This window comes from Maylandia zebra, linkage group LG11 (assembly GCF_041146795.1).
Source record: "Maylandia zebra isolate NMK-2024a linkage group LG11, Mzebra_GT3a, whole genome shotgun sequence".
Taxonomy (NCBI): Eukaryota; Metazoa; Chordata; class Actinopteri; order Cichliformes; family Cichlidae; genus Maylandia; species Maylandia zebra.
In genome coordinates this window covers 20046296-20070027 of record NC_135177.1, presented here as the reverse complement: position 1 = coordinate 20070027, position 23732 = coordinate 20046296, and the positions used below count along the sequence as shown (strand labels likewise).

Sequence of the window (23732 nt, the reverse complement as noted above, 5' to 3'; positions counted from 1 at the left end):
ATGCTCTTCTGCATACCTTGGTTGTAATGAGCGGTTATCTTGTTACTGTTGCCTTCCTGTCAGCTGAAAGCAGTCTGGCCATTCTCCTCTGACCTCTGACATCAAACGAGGCGTTTTCGCCCAGAAAACTGTCGCTCACTAGATATTTTCTCCTTTTAGACCAGTCTCTGTGAACTCTGTGATTAAAATCCCAGCAAATCAGCATTTTCTGAAATTGGCTGATTAGATACTTTTTCACTAAACTTACTTACTAAACAGTTATACCTAACAAAGTGGCTGTAAGGGTATTTGTTAAATGACAACTAGGCCACCACAGATATCTCATAGGTTTTATTTACTTTCTGACTTGAAGTGGTGTTAAAATAAATACAAAAACAAGGTGTCAAGCTGAACACAAGGATTAATGTTGAGAACTTTTTCTACATTTTAAAATGGAAAATTCCATCTGCATCTTCACAAATTTCCACTTTAATCCAGGACTTTACCAACCCCTTAACATTTAAAGCGTTTACAATTAAATGATGACTTGAATGATGACAGAAAGCGCTAAGAAAGTTGTTTAGCAGAATCTGACGGTGCTTGATATTTCCTCAGTGTAAATGACCACAGCTACTTTGTGGCTGCAGCAGAAAAAAAAAAAAAAGATTAAAAAAAAAAACCCAACAGAATAGGCAATAACTTTTAACAAACAACCTAGTGAGCAGTTCCTATCTACATACAAGATAAAAGTGTTCTTATAAAAAATATAAACTACAAGCAATAATGGGGACAATTACAGAGATATGACCTTGGTGTTCTCCTGAAGAAATCAGACCACATGCCCATTAAACCCGCACAAATGATCCCCTTTAGGAAAAGCCACATTATACTGGACAGGCAAAAAACATGCCAAAATCAGCTGTACCATAGTGGTTGCTTCAGTTGTGAGTCATAACAAAAAGGCTAGCCATACTAAAAACATGATGACGTAACCTGTGTGCATTTGTACAACAACGTGGGGCGGGATACATATATGTGAATATATATTTGGAGTTTTTTTACATAGGGATGGATCTAATTTATGATGTCTCTGAATAATAAAACTCATGCAACATGTAAACATGTTATTTCGCTTCCTGCCACTAACTAAATATTTACAAGACATAGTAGTGTGCGCGTATAAACAACACTGTAAATGCTCTTATTGTTGTGTGAGAGGAGATCTTTCCACGTCATCCCAGATGATCAGGTTGTTCTCTCACTGGTAGCATCAGTTGCAGTGATGAGATATACAACAGTTTATACCGTTAGCGTCCTGCTTATGTGTTGATAGGACACATTAACAGGAGAATCAGTCATGCAGTTAGAGCAATGTACAATCAAGTGGTGACATAAACTGGAGTAAAGGTTCAGAAGGTAAAAAAAAAAAAAAAAAAAAAGAGATTAAAAAACCCATCAGTGGCAGAGGTGGTGATATCAGAGTACCTCTCATCATGTCAGAGTTTTTCACCTGAGTCTCTGAATTTCACACGTAGGGTCGAGAAGTTGTCAGACCACAGACACCCCCTGCACGGGACAGTTAAGAGCTGTTACTATGTCGGGCCTCTCGATGCGGGCCACTGCAGAGCACAGCAGTCCCAGAGTGGAGCCTTCTTTCTGGGCCCAGTTAGAGAGGAGTGTGTGGGCCGGGGCCTCTCCCCGCTCGAACAGATCCAGCTGTTCAGGCTCATAACCCAGCGCCGCGCCAAGGTGCCTCCAGCCTCGGCCGCTTCCTTCTTGCAGGAGGCGCTCCACCTCTTCCTGTCTTTGTGGAGGTAGGTTCGTGTAAAGACGGCTGTCCTGCTTGTCTCTCATGTTACCTGTGAAAACAAAATCCAACCAAAGTTACCACATCTGTCCGAAAAGCAGTAGCAGTGCTTACAGTATATTATCAAAAGCTATAAAAAATACCACAAACATGGGCGCTAGAATAATTGTGTCCTTTTAGAAATACCAAGTTAATTATTGCAAAATTAGGAAGTTTACAGTTGTTGTGGAAAACACTGAAAACTTAAAGGTGATACAGAGATTTCATCCAAACAAAGAGACTTTGTTTAGTTTTAGTGTTAGTTTCTGAAAGCCACAATGCAATACATGGCTTGTCTGCAAGACATCAGTCTGCAGACAAGCTTATATAAAACGGAGCTATGGTTATAATATAACTTTTTGAACTTGCTTTCATATATATTCAATCAAATCGCTTTTCTTAAATTAACCCCTGCAAAATACAGTTGCATTTTATTATAATAAAATAGTAATAATGGATGAACTTGAAAATGAAATTCCTCCTGTGGAAGTTTCCAAGCTAACCAATAAACGCGGCAAAGCTCATGGAGTTGTCTCAAAAACAGAGGAGGTTAGACCAAACACACGTGATTTAAAAGGGATTTTCACGGCACGTCAACTTCCAAGAGACACGGCAGGCGGCATCATGCATAACTTTAAAAACTCATCGGTAAAGCAGCAAACGTCCCTGGGCATGGAAGAAAGGTTTCGCCGAGAAGAATCAGATGTTTAAAAACAACAGCTGAGATAATAACATATGACTGATGTCTTGGATTGTCTGAGGCACCACGTCATTTAAAAGAATAACACAATGCGCTGAGTGGATAAACTGTAATCGCTCGACTTTCCAGCAAGAAATCATTCCTCGGCGTATTTCCAAGTTAGGACTGGTTCCTGAAATGTCCTCACTTCTCATTTAGAGGCACTGAAAATACTTTTCAGGCTTTTAAAGAAAGCAGCGTGAGCTGAAAGTGTTTGGTCACGAGGAATGAACTAAAATTCCAAAAGCGTGGGAGAAACAACAATAAACATTACCCTTTGGCCTTCTTCTCATCATTAAAGTCAAGCATTGTTATTGTTACTTAAAAACTTTAAAACTGTCAACCTGGTTGCATAAATATGCACACCCTTAACCTAATACTTTGCTTCAGTGACTTCTTATTTTAAAACACCATCTAGTCTTTTTAGGTAGAACTCTATCAGCGTGACACGTCTTCACCCTCCCTCGCGTTGTCTCCTGTGCACAGCTGTCTTCACGTCCGCCCACAGATTTCCTGGTGTGTTTATAGATGTCGGGCACAAAATTTTAATCTTCCCCTGCTGAAGTAATTCTTTTGTTGATCTGGATGTATGCTACGGGTCATTGTTGTGATGAAAGATGACATTCCAGCTGAAGCATGATGCTGCTGCTGCCATGCTTCAGCGTAGCTATTGTGCTCTTTTGGTGATGTGCATAACTTTGGACTTTTTTGCTGTAATTCCAAGTCTTGTCATTTTCCCACATGCTTTTAGGAAGACCGGATGTATTTTGTTCTGGAAAACTAGCAAGGCTTGGGTATTTTTCTCTGCAAAAAAAGGCTTCTGTGTTGCCACCCTACCACATAGCACAGACATATGAAGAATATGAAGATTGTTGTCACATGCAGTACACAACCAGATCTTGCCAGAACTTCCTGCAGCTCCTTTAATGTCTCTACAGGCCTCTTGGCAGCCTCCCCGACCAGTTTTCTTGTTATCTCTTCATCATTTTTTGAGGGGTGTCCAGTTCTTGATAAAGTCACTGTTGTGCCATATTATTTCCACTCGGTGATGACTGTCTCCATTGTGCTCAATGGTATATTTAATACCTTGGGGATTCTGTTGTACCCTTCTCCTGACTGATACCTTTCAGCAATTTGACAATTTGTAAACTCTCAGTGGCCCTTTTTGCCGTGACCAGATTAGTTTAACAAAATCGGTTGATTTTGGTTAATCCTCAGTTATATGAGGGTGTGCACTCTTATACAAACACACTACACATTAAGCAGTTTGCTTCTCATTTGAATTGCAGAGGTTATTTGTCATATTAAAGATGGAAAAAGCTCTGAAATTATTTATATTGACATCACAAAAACCCACGATGGGTGGAAAGGTTGGTTTTTTTTTGTATCCACTGTTCTCGGGGAGCTGCTAGATGTTTTAGCAACATTTTTAGAAAGCTTGAATGATTTGAAATCAGTTTAATTTAGTTTCATAGCGTCTGTGGCTATCATACCTTTGCTGGGCTGGTTGTCCTGTAGGCTGTAAGAATCCAGAAATACACCACTGTCGCTCTGAAGCTTCTCTCCTTCTGGAGATGTTCCCAACTCTGCTGCACGGGCCTTAGAGAGCGCCTTCTTCTGTTTGCATGACCTCCAGCTGTGAAGACCACAGTAAAAACAATGATAGTTAATTACCCATTAGGTCCTATTTTTAATCACTGGGGGAATATGTACAGATTCTTATGCACATTTCAAAATAAGGACCCTTCTTCAGTGAAAACCTACCATTTATAAGCCACATAAATAAGCAAACCCAGCACCACAGCAGCCAGAACAGACACATATACAAGAATGTTGCTGTTGCCGCTCTCTTCCTGTGTGGTTAAATCAGTCGTTCCAGGAGCAGGACTGGTCTTCCCGTCCTCCGTTACGCCGGGCCACCGAGGAGCATCGGTTTGACCGGGGCGAGAGAGAATGTGCAGCTTCTTCTCTGTGAAGATTAGGAGATGGACATGCGCCACAGTGAGGAGCATTGCATGTGCACATTTTGCACATCAGAACACATTTGCACACCATAAATTAGGACCAGATGTAATGATAGCCTCAGCTATCCCACTCCCCTGAGGTTTTCAGACCTTTCATTGCCCCCGTTTCCAGCCTGATTCTCCCTCCTGCCGTCTGCCTATTTTGGGATCAAACAGTATATCGTACTGTGCTGACCCACGAGGGGTCAAAAAGTCATGACTTATGGACCCACGGTGTGCACAGATGACCTAACTCCTGGAGAGCGGGTGTAGCCATTTGGGAGCGAGCAGACTTGCTGTCAGGGTCAGCAGCCTCGCTTGACCTTCAGGTTTTTGAGACAGTTAACCTAAAGACCTGTCAAGCTCATATCAATTGGACTACAGCACTTAAGTGGGCTCTTTTTCACAACTCATGTTTCCCAATTCACAGTGTTACAAAGTGAAGCGTAGATGCAGATGTTGACCACATGTCCTCATTTTTTCAGAGACTCTTCCGCTGCTTGTCTCCCCCTTCCCTTCAGCTCTCTCTTTCATCTTTTTTATGCACTATTGCCTGCATCAGATCTTTAAAGGATAAAGCTCTCATTATTCTGTATTTTCCAATTATCAGCCAGTTATAAAATCAAGACCCCAATCAACCCACTGGGTAATTTATTTTTAATATAATTTATTTTAATAACTTTTACAGCTGATAAAAGCCTCCCCCATGAATATTCATGGTTCTTGGTTTATTCTTGTTAAAAGGGAGTTTTTCTTTCCCTGTCCCTTTATGCATTTTATTTACCGAGTCTAAATCTTTGATAAAGCTCACCCATGCAGAGTGTGTCAGATTGGGGCAGGCAGGACCGGATCTCCACCTCATTTTCAGAGCACCGAGCGCAAGGCTGACAGGGACCTGTGGGACGAACCGCCTCCGAGAAGGTTCCAGGGCCGCAGGTGGCGCACACAGTGTCTCCCATAGAGCCACACTGCTGTACAACCCCCTCACCACGATTGCATTTGGAGCAAGGTGCGCACGAGCTGTACGAGCTCAAAAAGAAGTAGCCTTTGTCACATTCACACTGTGTGTTTTGAGTGGCAGAGCATGGAGAGAAAGTGGGAATACTGTGTGGACACCTAGCACATGGAAGGCAAGAGCCAAGGTCTTCAGATGAGGAAAATCTGCCTATGGGAAAGATTACAAACTCTGCGTCAAACTGGGTGAAGAAAATGATGAGGCACTTGAAACACGCTGAATCAGAGTAGTAACATTAGATTATAAGTGCTTACCCTCTGGGCACGGTGCACATGTGGTGTCCTTTTTCCCACATTCTACCTTCACTTCAAACCCAGGAGGGCACAGACTGCAACACTCCCCTGATTCAGTGAACTTACCGCTGGCACAGGCATTTCCAAGAGTAACCTACAGCAAAAGTGACACAGTAAGAAAAATAAGATACCCCTACTGGGTTTTTTTTAAGGCAACAAATCATACGTTTGGGCCATTTTTGGATATAAAATTTTAGGACTGCACGATTAAAGAAGCAGCAAAGAAGATAAACTGTAAATGCGCCCCCCCCCCCCCCACACACCCCAAACCCGCCTTGTTTTTATCTTTCGATCTGCCTTGGTTTTCACCCATAAGTGCTCTTAATCCTTATCTGCAAGTGGGTAATGGAGGTCCCAGCTTGAGTTATGACATGACGAATAGATCAGACATTCCTAACAGCTTGTGCAGGGAGCGAGGGTGCCTGACAGGAGTTGCTGGATTTAATCACATGGCTTTAGGTCATTGAAAAGAATGAAACATAAAGGGGGAAGTAAAACAACCAGAAAAGGAGCGTGAAAGAAGTAAAAGAAAAAAGAAAAAAATCTGAGTTTCTGCCTCTCCACTCATTCTAAATTCTGTGTGAATGAGCGCTCTCTGTGTGAATTAACTATACTGGTTGTGGCGGTGACTGGGAATAAAGGAGATGGCCCCAGGCAAGAGTGTCAGTTAACCAAGGCTGCTCAGCATGAGAGTGTCCGTTTGGGTAAGAGGAGCGCTTTGAAGTCACAAAGCCCCGCAGGTGTGTCTGTGAAGGTCAGTATTTCACTAACACGCCCTTCTCCAGGCCCTATGCAACGGCATCTTAAACATGCACACATATTTAAGGGAGATTGACCTACTCCGCCTGGGGCCTGACAAGAGCAAACAGATGTCTAACAACTAACCTCCTGCAAAGGAAAAAAGTAACAGCTAAACAACCTCAATGATGTCTCTCTTTGTTTCTGAAGTCTGCCAAGACACTCAGGAGACATGTGTGAACCTGTAGCCTCCAACAAAAGCCCCCCAGATAAAAACCACACACTCACGCACACACACACACGCACACACACACACACACACACACACACACACACACACACACACACACAGTGGTGCGACTCCAGTCGCGAAACCCAAAATGTTCCGTGCTGATGATACAGGCGAATCGGCTTTGAAACTGTGCTCGACTCGTACCAAAAACAACAGCCGGTTTGACCGCACAGCTTACAGAGGAGCCTGATGATATCTGAACACCAGCCACACAACCCAGAACAGAGGCATTTAGGAGACTGGGGTGGTAGGATCCAGCAGGGAGGAATCAGGATATCTGAGTTGGCGTCATAACCACAATAACTTGTAGCACAGAGGTATCCTGGTAACCCTGGTTTGCCCTCTCCATGTGACTGATGAAGTGCTTAATAACCTTTTGGCCTCTTAATCTATCCTTTGGTAAATATTTAGTGACAGTGGCTCTGTTTTGTTTTTTGGCATTTTTTTGGTGTGTGTGTGTGTGTGTGTGTGGGGGGGGGGGGGGTTGACCTCGAGCTTGAATTTGTAGCATTTTATAACGTCTGGTGTGGGTCTGGTTGGTGTAACTCGTTAAACTTGGCTGGGGGGCCAACTGTACGGAGAGCAGGCGCCAGCAAATGCTTGGCGCTTAACCCATTGGTCTCCAGTATACAATGAAAGATTTCATTCATGCCACACTGGAAACCAGCGGGAACTGACATCTACTCCTTACAGGAATAAATATCTACTCAATGTAAATTAAATAGTACTCCTTAAGGGTAAATTGAACTTTAAGTACTAAGAGGAGTAAATTATACTTTTACAGGACAATGATGAGTTTCCTGTTTAAGTCTAGAAAGTAGACATAATAACAGAAAAAACATCTTCTAAATTATTTGTTGCTTGTAAACTCAGAAGGCAAAAACTGTTATTTTTAGTTTCGTGCCACATAAATCGACACGCTTTGCTTTCTAAACATGTATATAACTTGATTCCGTTTAATTATTGGCTCTTGTTAATCATCTTGCTATAGCTTGTGTGGCTACAACGTCATACCTTGTCATTATGTTCACTTTTCAAGCAAAGTTTAATTTCCCTCAGAGTCCTCTGGGTCTTATCTGTTGTACTGGGGGGATATAAAGTCTGAGGGGAACCAAGCTGCAGTTGCTTTTTCCATCAAGGTAAGAAGCTGCAATCTAAAGGGATTCCCCAGTGAGAACAGACGGACCACCGAGGAGCACAGCTTTCAATGGGGCTCTCAACTCCACGGCTGCTGGAGTCACTCAGTCATCGGAGATCTCACACACAAACACACATACACAATTCATTTCAGCCGCCTCTCTGCCTGAAACATTTTCTGAAGTGAGCTCCCTTTTAAAGCCTGCGGATGTGAGTTTCCACTGTTAATCTAATCTGTGTGAAAATAAACATGAAAAGATTGCTCTTCGCCTGTGAAGATGCTGACCCATGATATTTCACAATCCGGCTGTGGCAACAACAGTGAGAGGTCTTTCAGCAGAGTCAGCCCAGGCTGAGAGGGGAAACCTGTCTGAGCAGCACATCTGTGCCCATTCCTGCTATTGGTGCAGTATGCAGGCAGCATGAGGGACAAATTAAAGGACACAGGGTTCCACCACAACCGTGATCCTAAATCAAACGAGACAGCGCGCGCAGATACACCAACTATTCATCTAACGGTTTTCAACTCTCACCAAAGTAAATGAGGTAATTAAAAGTACTAAATGATCCTGAAGTCTGCCTACTCTGTGGAAATTCAAATTAGGGTGGGAACACACTAAACTACCCCCTTGCATGCACACACACACAAACACCACAAACTGGGAGAAAATGATGATAATTGCCTTGCTCCGGATATCCAGACCCCAGCAGTAGTAATAGACTAGGCCACATTTTCACCAGGAACTGCCACTAGCAACAAATGTATCAACGCGTACAGTAAACTAAATGGAAAATGTGTTGTAGAAAGAGTTAAGGTAGTAGAAAAACACCCAACTTCCACACTGAATCATATAGTGACTAATGAAACAATTATTTTTGGAAACAAAAGATTCCTTTTGTGTTTTTCCCAAATGAAAAGCATCTTAAATTCCACAAATTAATCCTACTGATATTATAATTATAAAGAGATACCTATCTTTTTTAGAACTAAAGCCTTATCTAACCACTTTGATCTAACAAAAGTGCTCTGACTCTTAAAAAGCATGTCTAGACAGGACTACAAGCCCCATGGGCTTTTTCAGGTAGATGAGTGTCAAATTATTGTCTGCAACTGTGAGGTAGAGGTTTTCTTTGCACCCTGATCCTGGCTTAATGGCATGCTATCAAACACCACCGAAACTATAATCTGTCTTTAAATCATACACCATTTATTTTAATGTGGCTGCTTAATCTTGATAAATGGTGTGCTCCTGGGTTTTGTTCCTGTTTTATGTGTTTGGTTCATTGTAGCCGGTGTGATGGGCTTAAAATGCGAAGTTTCGTGGGAAAACAATGAGATTGCAATAAATAAATAAATAAATAAAAAAACACGCACACAAGAAGAGGAAGAAATAGTGCCAAGGAGGTCTTCAGTAGGCTTCGTCTTAGCATGTGCATCTGAGAAATATGTTTACCACGGTTCGATTCCAGTTTTGTCAAGAGAGCCTTTCAAAGACGCACTAATTTTACTCTATTATCACCTCTGACGCTTATATTCACCAACATGTGTCGTGTGACAGCCCTGACGAAGTACGGTTCTGTGTTGTGAAACAGATTTCCTTTGGGAGCAATGGTGCAAACTGAGCTGGATTAAGTTTACTCAAGTTTAAACAGACCCCTGATGTAAAGCCACGAGTGTGGAATAAGTAAGAAACGCCTTATAAAACACGTCAAAGTGAAAATCTGACTTTAGCTCATGTGGTGGTAAAGCGTGCAATAAACTGTAGCTTACTTTTAACAGCAGAAATGCGCATACGACAAACGGTTTCATGTCTTCAGCTCCAAAATCCTCTTTGGCTTCGACACACAGGGGCGTCTCAAAATCGTCCACAGAACAGTGTTTTCACTCTGCAGCCTCCAACAATGGCATGAAAAATGCCAAAACCTCAAGTTCCCCGAGTCTAGTTAAATACACCAACTTGTCCTAAAACGCGCTGGTTCCACAGAAAGGAGAATTCGGTCATAGTCCAGTAACCAGATGAGGGTTTTTACGCGTGAGGAAGCAGTTTTAAAATGTGTATAATCCTTCGGTCTTCTCCGCGTAGCGCTGCAGCCCGATGCGTCTGTGTCAGTGCATTCCTCAATGTTACCTTAAAACAAAGTTTCTTCTGTCTCAGCTCACAGGACGCACCAACTGCCACACTCCTGCAGCTTTGCAACAGATGAATCTGCTGCGAGTTCTCAGGAGCCTTTTCTCCTCCCATCTATTCGGCTTTCAGTGCGGCTTCGTGATTGGCTGCATCCCGGAGCTCGGTAACAAGTACAGACGATACAGGAAGGGAGAAAAGTAAAGGTAACCGTCATTGTTATCGACGGTGTGTCAATGTTATGTATCTAATGTTACGTGTCTACAGGCTCAGTGCACTAGCTTAAAAAGAGCAACCCCAAAGTTTCCAGTATTAAACACAATAATGGGACATTAATACATAAACAGTCTTGTTAATAAATGGGATAAAGGTATTAGTTTATAGACTAGACTGTTCAGATAGTTTGTACTGATATTTATTAATTTTTTCCAAAATTTTATTGTAATTATTGCCTCTCCTGTATTTATCTGTCTGCTCTTTTTGTCAGTTAGCCAACAAAATAAGACTTTACATGCAGATATGAAATGTGTTGCATTGTTGGATACTTTTTTTTTAATCTGAAGCTGAGTAATCCTAGTGAAAAATGCGTAAAAGCAGGACTTTACCGATCACGTTTTACTGCGTTAGGCCCGACAGGGATGCTCGCAAAGAGCTGTGATCAGTTGTTATCAGAAACAAAAGAGGGCATGCGAATCAAACAAGCGCCCTTAAGAAGAAGTACATGTTTGATCTCAAGTAATTCAAAAGATTAGAAAACCAATCCAGGCTAAATTACACACCTTGTAAATTCTAGAGAGCGCATCGCAGGGGGCCCGGAGACTTCAGAGGCAAACAAATGGAAAGATCTCTCAGACACAATACTACTTGCACTTCAAAGCCTGCCGAGAGATAAGAGGAGACTGAGGATGTTCCTCCTCTGATAAAATGCCAAAAAAATATTTGAGACAAGCAGGGATCTCCTTTGCGTTCATTCATAACAACTGACAAAGTCTCCGCACTGCAAAAACCTCAATCTGCCTGAGGAATTCTTTTTTAGTTTTGAGTCTATATTTTAAACACGTCTTTTCTTTTCTTTTTTCACCCTATTAAATCTACTTTCGGCTGCATGTTTGTTTAAGTTAAAAAAAAAAAGAAATTACGCCGGATGCCCTGCCTGACTCAAACTTCGGGATCTGCGTCTCCTTCAACCAAGGAACTTTAGTTTGTTAGGTGAATGTGTAAACCACCACAACGTAGAGCTACTATTGCCCTGCAAAATCAAGTAGATTTTTTAATCTTCTATGAGTTTATAATTGAGGCACTATGAGAGTGTGAATCAAATAAGCGCTCTTAAAAATACATGCATTGTTAAATAACGCAATACGAAGAAAAATAAAGTTTATTTCAAGACTGATTTAAAAATAAATAATATAAATGAGTTTGTAGTTACAGCAGACAAATCTGCCTCACTATGAAAACAAGCCTAAAAGTTTATTTTTATGGGGAACAGGTTCCAATAAGATTATCTTACTGGAACTAAAGAAAAAAAAGTTTTTTGTTTTTTTTTTAGGATTCAGTAACCATCCTTCAAAGCAAGTTTTATCATAAATCAGAAAAATAAACAGTCTTCATCAGTGTCTTCCCCCTTCACTTGTCTGCATTATCTGGCTGTAGGAGCACAAACTGCTTATCAGAGTTTGTTTGTAGTTATACATGACTGGGAATGATAAGGAAGCTATAAAAAGGAAAGAAAATGAAGTTCTTCTCCACAGGCCAAGGTGAAATGGACCAGTGGAGGAAAAAAAAAGAAGAGGAGGAGGACGCGGGGGTTGGGATCTGAGGTCGTTTGAGCGAGGACTATTTGAGAGTTGTTGCGGTTCTTGGCAGGAACATCTTGAACAACACCAAAATTGCAGCATATCATGAAATCAATCCCCTCCGCCTGCCCTCAGGTCTGGAGAGGTCAGACGGAGATGCTGGCAGCAACTGGGAGCGAGGTGTTAATCCCTCCCTCCATTGTCAGAGGGACCACATCAGAGCAACTGCACCCTCCTACTACACTTCCCTTATTCACTGCGCTGTGGTTTGTATTTGACTGGAGGTCCACAGGTCAGTTTTACCACCCACCTCCCCCCTCCCAACCCTACTGAATTGTACCTCATAGAGGCGTTTATGGGGAGGCTGACAGGATGTTCGGCCCACCAGGAGATCAAAGTCACTTGAAGTAAATGCGCTCTTGCTTGCTGTGACCTTTTCAACTCTTTTAGGGTTAACATCACAGATGCATGCAAGGCTGGGATTATGGAGGAGCTGGATGAGCTACATTGTGGCAGCAGATCAGTTTCCTTCCTCCTGGGGTTCACACACACACACACACACACACACATATACAAACACACACACACACGCACAATCAGAGCTCATTTTTCAGCCCTATCATCTGATCAACCTCAGGTAACAGGGCTGTTGGTTCACTGAAAATAAGACGATTGAAAGTAAGCATCGGGAAGGAGCAATACAACTTCTCACACTGAGAGCAAACAGAAACAATAATTGCTTTAAAGTTACAAGGAGCTGGACGTTTCTTTTACTAGAGCAATGCCACCACTTAATAACAGTGGGAAAGAGAAATGGATCAAGTCCAACTGCAACACGCATGGCGTTTCTTACGGATCACTTTGAATCCGAATGATTTCAACACCAAAATTAAAATACGTAAAATACAGCACGACTCAAAAGTGCTTTAGATGGAGGATCGGGACTGCAATGACTGCAAAGACGTACATCTAAAACTGATGAATTCAAAGTCTCTGAGAGTTACTGCATAGTTGTGTGAAATAATGCATTCGCCCTGGTTAGAGCAAAACGTCATAAACCGATATCAGTATTTGCAAGACGTGTTTTATTCACAGACTGTCTCAGCAATGCACAGCTTATACATTTATCCTTATCTTACTGCTGTGTAAATATGATTTTTAGACAGTCTGAACCCATTGAATCAAACAGTGGAGAAAAAGGTTGAAATGAGGAGTAAACATTTCATTTCAAATATAGTTTCCTTTACATTTCTTATGCATTTATTCAGAGAATCTCTGACAACTAGTCATTTTATGTGTGCAACATATTATGGGTATTGCTTTCACCCAGATAGTTCCCTTTGTCTTTCTCCCATTAATGACACTGCAAAACATCGACTTTGTTCCAACCGCAGTATTACAAAAAAAGAAAGAAAGAAAAAAGAAAAAGGAAAAAAAAAAAGCTGGCAGGAAGTGAATTCCTCTAAAACTCACTGACAGACTTTCTACACACATGTTTCAGATGTTCTCAGTACTTCATAAGTGGTTTTACAATACCAGCACAGTCAACAGTTCATCGAATCCACGTCTGAGTCACAGTGGAGTAGAAAAGTGTGTTCAAAATGGATCAGCAGGGACAACAAATCTGACATATAGTGATTTTAGATTCAGTGTTTATACAAGGCCTTAGATGAAAAAGGCACTTTTGAGCTCAAATATAACAGGAATACAGTCATATGGTGAACAGAGTAGCAACAAAACCATTCCAGAAGAATTTATAAAAGCCTTAACGCTATCATGAATAAGGCAACAGAGGGCCCTGCATTTGAGGTTCATTGCATCCAAACTCCACATAGTTAAAAAAACGAATATACTTCACATACTTGACCATTAAAGCAGTTATTGCTTTAATTGTAACAGTCTTACATTACCTAGAGCCTTAAGGAATGCAGAGATTATAAAATGTGGTATCCTGGTGTATTTCTGGTGCTAGGATAAGGATCTTTCAACCACTAAACATTATAAAACGGCATTAAGTATACTAGCCTTGTTACCCCGTGTCTTTCTTTACAAAATCTGACCTTTTGTGGTATTACCAGTATTGCAATTTGGGAATCTCAAGCAACATCTACTGTAGTTTTTTTTCAAGTTTTCAGGAGTTTTAAGAAGTTGCCATTGCCAAAGAATGGCTTTGGGACATTCAACAGTACAGGGATTGTAGCCGTGTCTCCGACAATAAAGGAGAAAAACATGGAGCCCGGGGAGTTCACAGCACGACTCGTCTTTGCGTCTGAGGCTGAATGTGGATCAGAGTGAGTCAGTCCCCTGAAATATGACTCAGAGCACATACAGTTCGACAGCAGTCCACAACCGCAAACACGGAGCTCTTCTCCATACACAAAACAAGGCCACTCTTTGGAATGATGCTGATTAAAAACAGTGTAACCATCAATGAAATATGCAATAAAATATAAAACCATTTAAGAGTAGAAAGTGCTCAGTGTATAGTTGCTCTCTCAGAGAGACAAGTGGCTGGCTGGAGAGCATAGTTTACTATTCTTTACAGTTTGTAAAGGACAGGAGGCCTTGTTGAGTCTCGCGAGCGTGTGACGATGCATCCTACAGAGTCCTCAGGGTTCCTCCCGACTGTCGCTCGTCTCATTTGCCAGCATTCTCTGTGGGATTGTACTCTGTTTCACCTGACGACACCTGAGAGATGCGGCGCGTGGAGCCCCACAGACGACGGGAGAATTGTCCTGAGCGAACCTGAAAGGAGGAGGGCCAGCACGTTAATCTTCACTTCTAAAAAGGCTCGATTATCATAAGAAAAACCTTGTTTTCAGCAAATATTTAGCATACAAGAGCCTCCTTCCCACACCCCCACTCTCTCACATCTGACAGTTACCACTCCTGCTTCTCACCTCCTCTGGTTTCCCAGCCCCCACCACAATTAACTTCCCGTCTTCTAGTCCCACTAGGATGTGGCTGCACTCTTTGGTGACAGACACACTCCTCACAGTGACCCTCAAGGCCAGGGGTGTCACCAAAGCATCCAGGCTGCAAAAGAGGGAAGAGTTAGAACCAAACATTTTTTTGCTCTGAAGTTTTGTGCAAATGCTATAAATTAGCAGCCTTTAAATTAACATTGCACCGTGTTCTTCATCTCTTTACCTGTATAAGTCCCGAATGTGGAGGTTGCCTTGAATAGTTCCCAGGATGACATATTCAGACACCAGGTGGAGTGCAGTCACCTGCTCCTCCATGGTGAAAGAAGACAGCAGACAGCCGTTCACTGAGTAAACATGAATGGAGTACTTGCCCTGCAGGAATAAGCAACATTTGGATAGTGACATAAGCGGAAAGAAAAAAGGAGCCGTACATTCGAATGCATTAGAAAATATATGTTTACTGGACGTGCCTTCTTGTTGGAGCGTTCCTCCAGAGACGTCTGTACCACAATGTGGCCTTCCATTCCCACCTGTAGCCCGGAGATTTGGGCGGGTATGCAGCTTTCGTTAGGTGGCCGCAATGTTCGCAAGAACTGGCCTCGTCGGACTGTGTGCACTATCACAGTTCCATCCTGGCACACAGGAAGCACAAGCAGAGCTTCATTAAAGATCCAACAGCACTTCAAGCTTAAACCTGTCACCTTGTCATGCTGCGAGGTGACAACTCTTGGCGTAAGAAGTCAAGTTTAAGTTCCTGTAATAAGAGCTAAGAATTGCAGACCTGAATTTTCTGTTTGCCCCCTGAGGATTTGATGCTATTTATTTATATAAAAGTTTGAGGGGCAGCTTGGCAGGATGCCTTCTGTGCACTCTAATCAAAAAAACGGAGTATTTCCAGAAGGGAGAACACATCTGAAGCATACTATCTTCTGTTGTATGCTACATGTGCAAAAGATCAACACTGGGCCACAGCCTGGCTTGATTTTCTGAACGTTGCCTGGACTTCATGTGTGAAACAGATCTAGATCATTTAATAATGAGATACTTTTAAAAAAAATCGCTGGCATAACATCTTTAAATTTCTCTCTTAAATAGTAGCATAAGTACTTTTATTTCATCTTTAACACGTCCACGTTTTACATCTCTGACCTTTGATCCTGAGACAGCCATGTCCAGTTCAGTGCTGATGGCCACACAGGTTACCTCCTGGTCATGCCCACAGAGAATCTGTACTGGCCGGGGAGACAAGCTGCTGGAGAAACCACCCTGAATGACAAAAAAAAAAAAAAAAGAGAGACTCTTTGCGTGAAGGCTTCATTTTGAGCACAGCTGCTTCTTAGTGCAATTTACAACTGCTGCATGTGAGTGAGGCTAAGCATAAAGATGATCACCTGCTGTAGAACCTGCCACACTATACAGGATGTGTCCCTTGAACCAGAGATGAGGTAGATGCCACAGAGATCCAGAGCCAAGCAAGTAACAACGTCTTCGAAGAACACACAGAAACACAGATAAATGCGCAACAATGCAAAATACAAATATTCCTTTAAGACAGATAACCATCAGAACTCACCAACGTGCCGGCAGATCCTTCCAACCAGCTTGCCTTTCGCCAGCTGGGTGACGCGGAGACTGCAATCCCAGTGTCCCCCGCTGAACAGCAGGCGACCATCATTAGACACGACCAGCACCTGAGCGCTGATGTCGACCCCAGGAGCGAAAGGTCCGCTCAAGAAACGCTGAGTTCTGGGACACAAAGCGGGATTGGAAAAGATCAAAGCGACTTCGAAACAAACAACAAGAGCAAGCTGTGGTCTAAATGTGGACGATTTATAATGTGCCATAAAACTGTCACGACTTCTGCAGATTACAACCTGTGTGAAAGAAAATGTTCAAATGGTTTTTATCATTATTTATTTCCTGCTTCCTGATCCATGGAAACGATAAGCTGAAAATAAGATCCAGTAAAGCAAATTTCAACAAATTAAAAGGAACTCTGAATCATCACGGACGAGGACAGACAGATGTTGTGCTTCCATCCAGCTATCAGGAATTTTCTTTATCCTGGGAAATGCTGCAATGAGTGCAAAACATTTAAATTTAAGCACAAAGTACCCAAAGTAATCTTGTCACCGTTTCTGTAGAGTCAGATAAGGATCCTGTACTTCAGAGGATCTTCTCAGAAAAGAAAAAAATAGCAGGGTAGTGTGATTTCGTCTGCCATCAGCTTTTAAATAGAGCTCTTTTACTGCTTGCCACACCTGCCTCTAGAGTCCTGCAATTGGGCCCTTATCAGGACATTATTACGTGTAATTTACGAACACTTTTCTCCCTAGAAAATGGAGTTTCCATGGGTGTATTATTTGTTAAGGCACTCACTTAGGATTATTCATCGTGGGGTCTTTAGAGAAGGTGAAGTAGTTGGCGATGTTTTTGTCGTACGGCAGCCAGTTGTGTGTCCCTATCAACCCGTTGGAACTGACGGTCACCTACAGAGGAAAAATCATCTTAATGCAAAAGTTACACCAGCCTTTTCTCTACTATCTAACACAAATGTCTTACTGTTGCTACTGCCTGGGTTTAGTTATGAATTTGGTCCTTACCAGTATATCTGAGCCCTGGGTGATGGAGCGGGTCTGTGTCTTTGGTACCACAGCTTGGACCACAGGAAAGCCATCACTTACCACCTGAGGCACACACGAATAAACACATACACATACACAAACATGACTTAATATTCATTATTTGAGTTGAGGAATGAGTTTAAAAAGATTTTAGGCCGTACCTCCTTAAATGGCCGGAGTTTTTGGATATGTTCAAAGATATTCAGGGGGAGAGTGTCCAGACGGGCCTGCCGCCTTGATGCGTTCTCAGCTGACATGCGAGGCGGATGAGGCTCCTGATTGGACACAAATGTGTTATAACACTGCTGCTTTTTTTTTAAACAAAAAGTCAGATTATTATTTATCTTGAAAAAAGCTGTGAAATATTTTGAGTGTACCTTAAGGAGCTGACAAGGTGTCTGTCCAAAGTTGCTGATGATGCCCTCCAAGGCCTTGCGCTCATTCTCATTGGCTATTGCATCCAGATCTACTGCACCTGCACAGAGGTCAAGAAAACTGTAAGAAAGAGCCACAACCAAGAAAACAGAATAACAATTAATGCTGAGTGAAGTTTCCTCTTTTTTTCCTGTTCTTTATTCTAGCCTTACCCTCATAAGTACAGTAGTAGAAGACATTGAGGGCATTCACTGCCTCTTCGCCTCTCTGCTTATAACCAAAGATCAGGTCAATCCACTCATGGAGGTGATTGGACACGTACTCAGACTCCTACAGTTTAAGATAAAAGAAATTACGTTCTTTAGCAGTTTCCTTAACAAAATATTCTCACAAGAAAATGCATGAGTAAGTTTTAGAGACACAGGATGTTTGTGTAGACTCACCAGGGCTTTCTTGTGTTTTCTGATAAAGTCTTCCCTTGATGTCGCCCAGCGAGGCAGCACAACATCTGTCACAGGCTCCTGAGATATCTGTAACTGGCCTAGGTCGAAGCCTATAACAGTCATGGAGCAGCTATGAGTTAATATTTTTCATCTTTAAGCATTTATTTGACAATATATATATATATATGGGCACTCTTTACCGTTCATATTCTGCAGGAATTCTGGGAAGTAAAAGAACTCTGGGATGAGCTCTTTGACATCAGCTGGACTCTCCATGCGAGCCTGCCAGGCTGCTGCCACCGAGTGGAACTGTCTGTCAGAGCAGTCAAACCTAAACAGTGGCAACAAAGACCTGTGTGAGAAAACAAGATACCAGGAAACTCAAGAAACTCCTGAACTAGTCAGCACTCCCACCCACTTTCCACTCTGTAGCTGGATATGCAGGGTGGTGAATGGCTCCATGCGGATCATGTAGTGCATGACTCCTGCTGCATTAGAGTAGTGTGTGCCATAGTGGAATTTGTCAATGGTGCCCGTTGGGTCCTCAAAGCTCTCATATCTAAAGAATAAAGAAAAATATGTCAACAAATTATTTATATTATCGATTCAGGTGGTAACACAGGAACTGCTTCAAGACCCACTTACTTCTCTCTGACATTCTGTGCATGACGTGGGTTGACCACACCGATGGGTTTGGATAAATCCCTGAACACTGCAGGGTCCTCCAGATCCAGAACAGTAGAGGTGTAGTCGCACAAGACCCAGGGAAACTGAAGAGAAACAAAAACACACAACTCACTGTAGCATTTGCTCACACTGAAAGTGCAAACTCTTTGGTGATAGCAGTGGTAGCAGATACAAGTGCGGCACACTTACCACAGGGTACTGCGACAGGTCGTTGTAAGTGCGTCCAGCAATGGTGTTCAGTTGCATCAAATACTCAAAATTGGAGATCTCTCTGCACACCCATTTCTGTTAACATCAATACTGGACTGGTCACAAACATGTACATGATTGATGATCTTTGTCTGAAGAATGTCTGAAGAAATGATATGAATTAAGACCTGTGTGAGCCCAGATGCCTTCAGCAGCTCTTGGGGAGAGCGGGAGCCAAAGTAAAAGAGGTTTGGAGGCCGCAGACCGAGTATCCTAGAATAGACTTTGTTTCGTACCTGAAGGGTGAGAGATTGAGAATCTTAGAGAGCACAGAAGCCGCAGTTTCATAACTTCAAAAGCACAGACTTCACTGAAACTAAACAGCAGAAGCTCTTTAGTTTCAATTATGGCTGCAGCTTCCTGAGCAGTTCAATTTAAATCAGGCGTCACCTTCTTTTTGAAGTTGATGAAGTAGTGAGCCTGGTCGATGAAGAAAAGCTCCAGTGCAGACCTTCGCAGGTTGTAGCGCCTCAAATGAACCTCTCTGAGCTGTGACAGAGGTCGCTTGAAATCAAACCCAATTCCTGGGGGGACACATTTATTAGTGACCTCAGCTTGGACACGTGTTTTGGTTTTTTTTCCACAGTGTCAAAGATTTCTCACCCTCCTCTGTCTCCTCTTTCTCACTGCTGCAGTCATAGAAGTACAAGTGATGTGTGGTAACCTCCAGACGACCGGGAACAACTGCCACGATGGTGATGAGCTCACAGTCTTCAGACAGAACCAGCTTTTCTTTCTGGCTCTCGTCTTCTCCCTCCGCCCTGCGAGCATTGAAAAAAAGTACAGCTTCAGTGGATGTCCATACCTTACATTTTTTAATACTGAAACCTGCTGCAGAAGGTGGCAGTAGCTCTGCAGAACTCACGTCTTATCCCAAAAGAGAAGGTCCTCTTCTCCTAACTGATCGTCCTCCATGTCGCTTACTTTTGCTTCCTTAGCAACAGCCAGTGGGAGGGGTTCGGAGCCACGGGGGCTTTCAGCTCCTGATAATCACAGAAATATGGCAACGTGGTGAGTGCAGCTTTGTACTTTGAGAAAAAACACTCACGTGCTTACAGTCTGTGGCATACCCATGTTATCCCGCAGGGCGCTGGCCTCGCTGTGTGGATCGTAGTTATAGTTGGGCACAAGTTTGAGGCGCATCTTTGAATATGTCTCTGCATTGGACAATTTCCATTTTACTTCCGGCTGAACTCTGGGATCAAAGACACAAAGTACACATCAGAACATTTTGGGTAGTGAGCACAGTAACAACTTAGTCTTAAAAATCCACAGCTAAACATGATATCTTGATCAGAGCTGAGAGGAGCTGTCGTACCTGTTGGCCCATGCTGCTCTCTCACAGGTCAAAAGCCTGCGGAGAGACTTCCAGTGCAGCCACACCACCCCCTGCTGGCTGGAGCTCTGCTTCTGCCAAATGAGGTACCTGTTGTTCTCAGTCCGGGCTCGCTTCAAGCAGGGATCCACTATTGCCTCCTGTTTTTACAGGCACATGCATGAAGTAAACGATGCGAAACTGTATTTCGGCAGTTTGCAGTGCGAAGGTCGTAAGGTCTTAACCTGAAATTTGGATTTGCTGTCAGATCTTTCTTTCTCCTGTTTAAAGGCTGTACTCATCAGGTCATCGAAGCACGAGTTCCAGAAATTGGACATGATGTCATGGCTCCTCCCAAACGTGTCCAGCTCGTACTGCTCCATGGTGGGCTGAACCTAGAGGCGCAATTGAAGTAAGTATAATGTGTTTATAAAGCACATTTAAACGCAGCTTAAACAGAACAAAAGCCGTCTCTGTACTAGGAAAGGCTTTGAAGCCAGACGGAAAGGATTCCAATATGCTATATAAGTGCAAGATAGGACAAAAACACTCTGGACCGCAGCACGTTTAAAACACAGAGAGACAGTGTCAGAGTTTATGCAGGAATTAATGATACTCTGGTATTGTCTCCCAGCTCGGACACTGTTTTTGAAGTGGTTAATAAAAGCAAATAAGCAAACTGATTTTGGTCACACAGCCAGCACACTGGTCATCTTTGAGAAGTCAAAAATTATTCAAGGTAACACTCAGTCATTCAAACTAAATATTTTCAGTAATTTCAACGTGTTGTCGCCTCTTGGCCAGGACTCCCTTGAAAAAGAGGTTTTTAATCTCAATGGGACTTTTCCTGGTTAAATAAAGGTTAATAATAATAATAAAAAATATCAAATATCATTTCAATTAGAGAGCTTGCACATTAACCATGACAAGAACATCATTTTGGTCAGGACCAATATTGTTTTATTTAGGGCAGCTGTGGCATAAACCTTCTGTCGTTAACCGTTAAGCACTGCGTATTAAGATTCTTACTGCTTTAACGCTAAATGCTAAAACTGTAAGCACATTTACAACAAACTGTTCTAAAAATAAACTGAAAACACACTAAGACAGACGGTATGTGATCGCTTTCTGCATGAAAAAAGCGCCCTGGAAGTTTCACGTTAGCCAAAGTTATGCCATACTGGTTAATGTACTGCGGGATCCGTATACATAAGTAATCTAAACGAAGCAGATTTATAAACACACACTGTCACGCAGCGCAATGATAAATCAATGCTGAGCTCAGTGTGGAGTGTGTCTGTTTGGCATCAGTTCATGAACTATTTAAGGTGCAAGTACAAGCATAAACTAAGCTGTGCCTAAAATACCAGGCAACATTAGGGAGTTTAAGATTGCCTTTTCATTTTTCTAAACTTGTGATAGCTTTTCTTTTTTTTTTTAAACTTTGCATTAGATTTCTCAGTTGCCCACCGGGAGGTAACTGGTAAAGCCTGAAAATAAAACCGCAAATATTCCTAAAGTACACAAACCTGACAGAGAACAGAGGCAGCCGTATCAGAGTGCACGCTTTATTAAACGTGCTTAGTGAAGAGAACAAGTTCTCGAGACTCCCTAAACAAAAGATAAATGGCATCTATTTTTAAATGCCCCATTTCAGCGGACACTGACCTGCTGCTGGTAAAAGCCTTGCCACTCCAGTGTTTGACAATAGGCCTTCAGGTCCTGGGCGAAGGTGGTGCTGCCGTTGGTGATGGGCAGGTTGGGCAGGAGCTTCTGGAGGTTGACGGGGTCGGCGTGCTGGTCAAGTAGCGTACGCACGATGGGCACAAGGTGGGAAAAGGTCTCTGGCTGTCCGTAGTTGGTGTTGTCCATTGCACCACCAGGCCACAAGGGGGAACCAATCCGCCCCAGCAAGAAGCACACCTCTTCCCAGCTCAGGCAGAGCACAGTCTGAAGAAGGCTGTGGAGCTTGAGATAGGCCATCTCACTCACCTGATAAGGGGAAACAGACACATAGATCTCAGAAAGAAAAAAATAACACTAATTTATTATTATAGGCACATTTTTTATGTGTTATATCAGTATTTGATTGAGAAGTTAAAAAGAAACTGGTTAAAAAGTCCCTCAAAATCACACTTGTGTACATAGCAAATATCCATGACTACCTCCAAACACCTGATTCATTTTACTTTCCTTAGTAGACCAAAAATTGTGATATGTGTCAAAGTGCAATTAAGTTAATATATCTTTAAAGTGACAAAAGGGGGAGTTGCACTACTTAGGAGATGAATGAAACCAGCAGCATGTAATGGAAAGCCTTATGGTCAGTTCATTTAACACTGCTCTCTCTATCCTACAGCGAGAACAGCCACAACAGCCGTGATAACTCAGAGAGAAGCTGCCCTTTCATACAGAACACTCCCTAAAAAGTATGACTGCAATATCTTTGAACAGAAAGCCATAGAAGGCCTGGTATTTAAAAACTATCTTTATCTGGGTTTACTTATCATGATAGGGACTGTAAACCTTTACAGTTCTGCAAAATTCAATGTTGCAGGTGTTTGCGTTGTGAAAGACATGCTTGGTGAAAAGTATTTGACATATATGGTTGGTGCATAATATCGTGGTTGCAGCTGACCGTGGGGTGCTGCTGTTGGATATATCCGGTGATGATACGCAGGCCGATCTGGGCCATTTCCTTCAGTTCAGTGTTTCCTGGACTTCCAGGGGTGCTATGCCAGGCGTTTAACTTGTCCAGCAGGTTCACCACCCCTTCAAAGATCTGCAACAGAACAACAACATCTGTCAACAAAGAACTCAAGACAAAGCCTAGACCTGTTTCCACACCTTGCAGCGTCTATAAAAATCCAAAGCCATTCAGTACAGCCTGACTTTAAAGGTTATTCAAATGCAAACTTCTCACCCAACTACGCCTCTCCACCCTTCAGTAGAGCAAGTTCCACATTTAGTACATGGACTGGTTCCTATATAGTACTTTTCTAGTTTTCAGGGAAAGTCTGAGAATCTTTTTTGGAAACACTGATTTATTTTCTCGCTGAGCGTTAAATGAGAAAATCAATGGCTAACGTAGCTGCATCGCAAAATAATAAAATCTTCCTTTAAAACAACAAAGGGTCAGTCATGACTC

At 42.4% G+C, this 23732-nt stretch overlaps 2 protein-coding genes across 5 annotated transcripts in view; both read right to left on the bottom strand.

Annotated features, from left to right (window-relative positions):
• Positions 1–315: 315 nt before the first annotated feature.
• On the bottom strand, positions 316–10262 carry nradd (neurotrophin receptor associated death domain). Its single transcript, XM_004541432.4, has 6 exons — positions 9814–10262; positions 5837–5969; positions 5379–5732; positions 4329–4533; positions 4058–4200; positions 316–1838 (listed from the first exon to the last, which is right to left on the bottom strand). Exons 1-6 carry the CDS (start codon positions 9850–9852, stop codon positions 1528–1530), a joined length of 1185 nt encoding a protein of 394 aa, XP_004541489.1. The 5' UTR covers positions 9853–10262; the 3' UTR covers positions 316–1527.
• Positions 10263–13028: 2766 nt separating this feature from the next.
• Positions 13029–23732, bottom strand: part of nbeal2 (neurobeachin-like 2) — a 32646-nt gene continuing 21942 nt past the window's right edge. For all 4 annotated transcript variants that reach the window (XM_004541433.6, XM_004541434.6, XM_014412103.4 and 1 more), the window contains 26 exons: positions 23223–23366; positions 22253–22576; positions 20830–20979; positions 20588–20745; positions 20340–20464; positions 20135–20252; positions 19873–20030; positions 19660–19793; positions 19398–19505; positions 19210–19305; positions 18979–19103; positions 18752–18892; positions 18534–18664; positions 18334–18443; positions 18103–18220; positions 17893–17990; positions 17677–17790; positions 17495–17578; positions 17271–17380; positions 16465–16637; positions 16283–16377; positions 16041–16157; positions 15362–15523; positions 15115–15263; positions 14865–15000; positions 13029–14709 (listed from right to left, as the gene is read on the bottom strand). In XM_004541433.6, coding sequence (XP_004541490.1) covers positions 14602–14709; positions 14865–15000; positions 15115–15263; positions 15362–15523; positions 16041–16157; positions 16283–16377; positions 16465–16637; positions 17271–17380; positions 17495–17578; positions 17677–17790; positions 17893–17990; positions 18103–18220; positions 18334–18443; positions 18534–18664; positions 18752–18892; positions 18979–19103; positions 19210–19305; positions 19398–19505; positions 19660–19793; positions 19873–20030; positions 20135–20252; positions 20340–20464; positions 20588–20745; positions 20830–20979; positions 22253–22576; positions 23223–23366 — 3486 coding nt within the window. In that variant the 3' untranslated portion in view covers positions 13029–14601. The remainder of the gene's footprint in view (positions 14710–14864; positions 15001–15114; positions 15264–15361; positions 15524–16040; positions 16158–16282; positions 16378–16464; positions 16638–17270; positions 17381–17494; positions 17579–17676; positions 17791–17892; positions 17991–18102; positions 18221–18333; positions 18444–18533; positions 18665–18751; positions 18893–18978; positions 19104–19209; positions 19306–19397; positions 19506–19659; positions 19794–19872; positions 20031–20134; positions 20253–20339; positions 20465–20587; positions 20746–20829; positions 20980–22252; positions 22577–23222; positions 23367–23732) is intronic.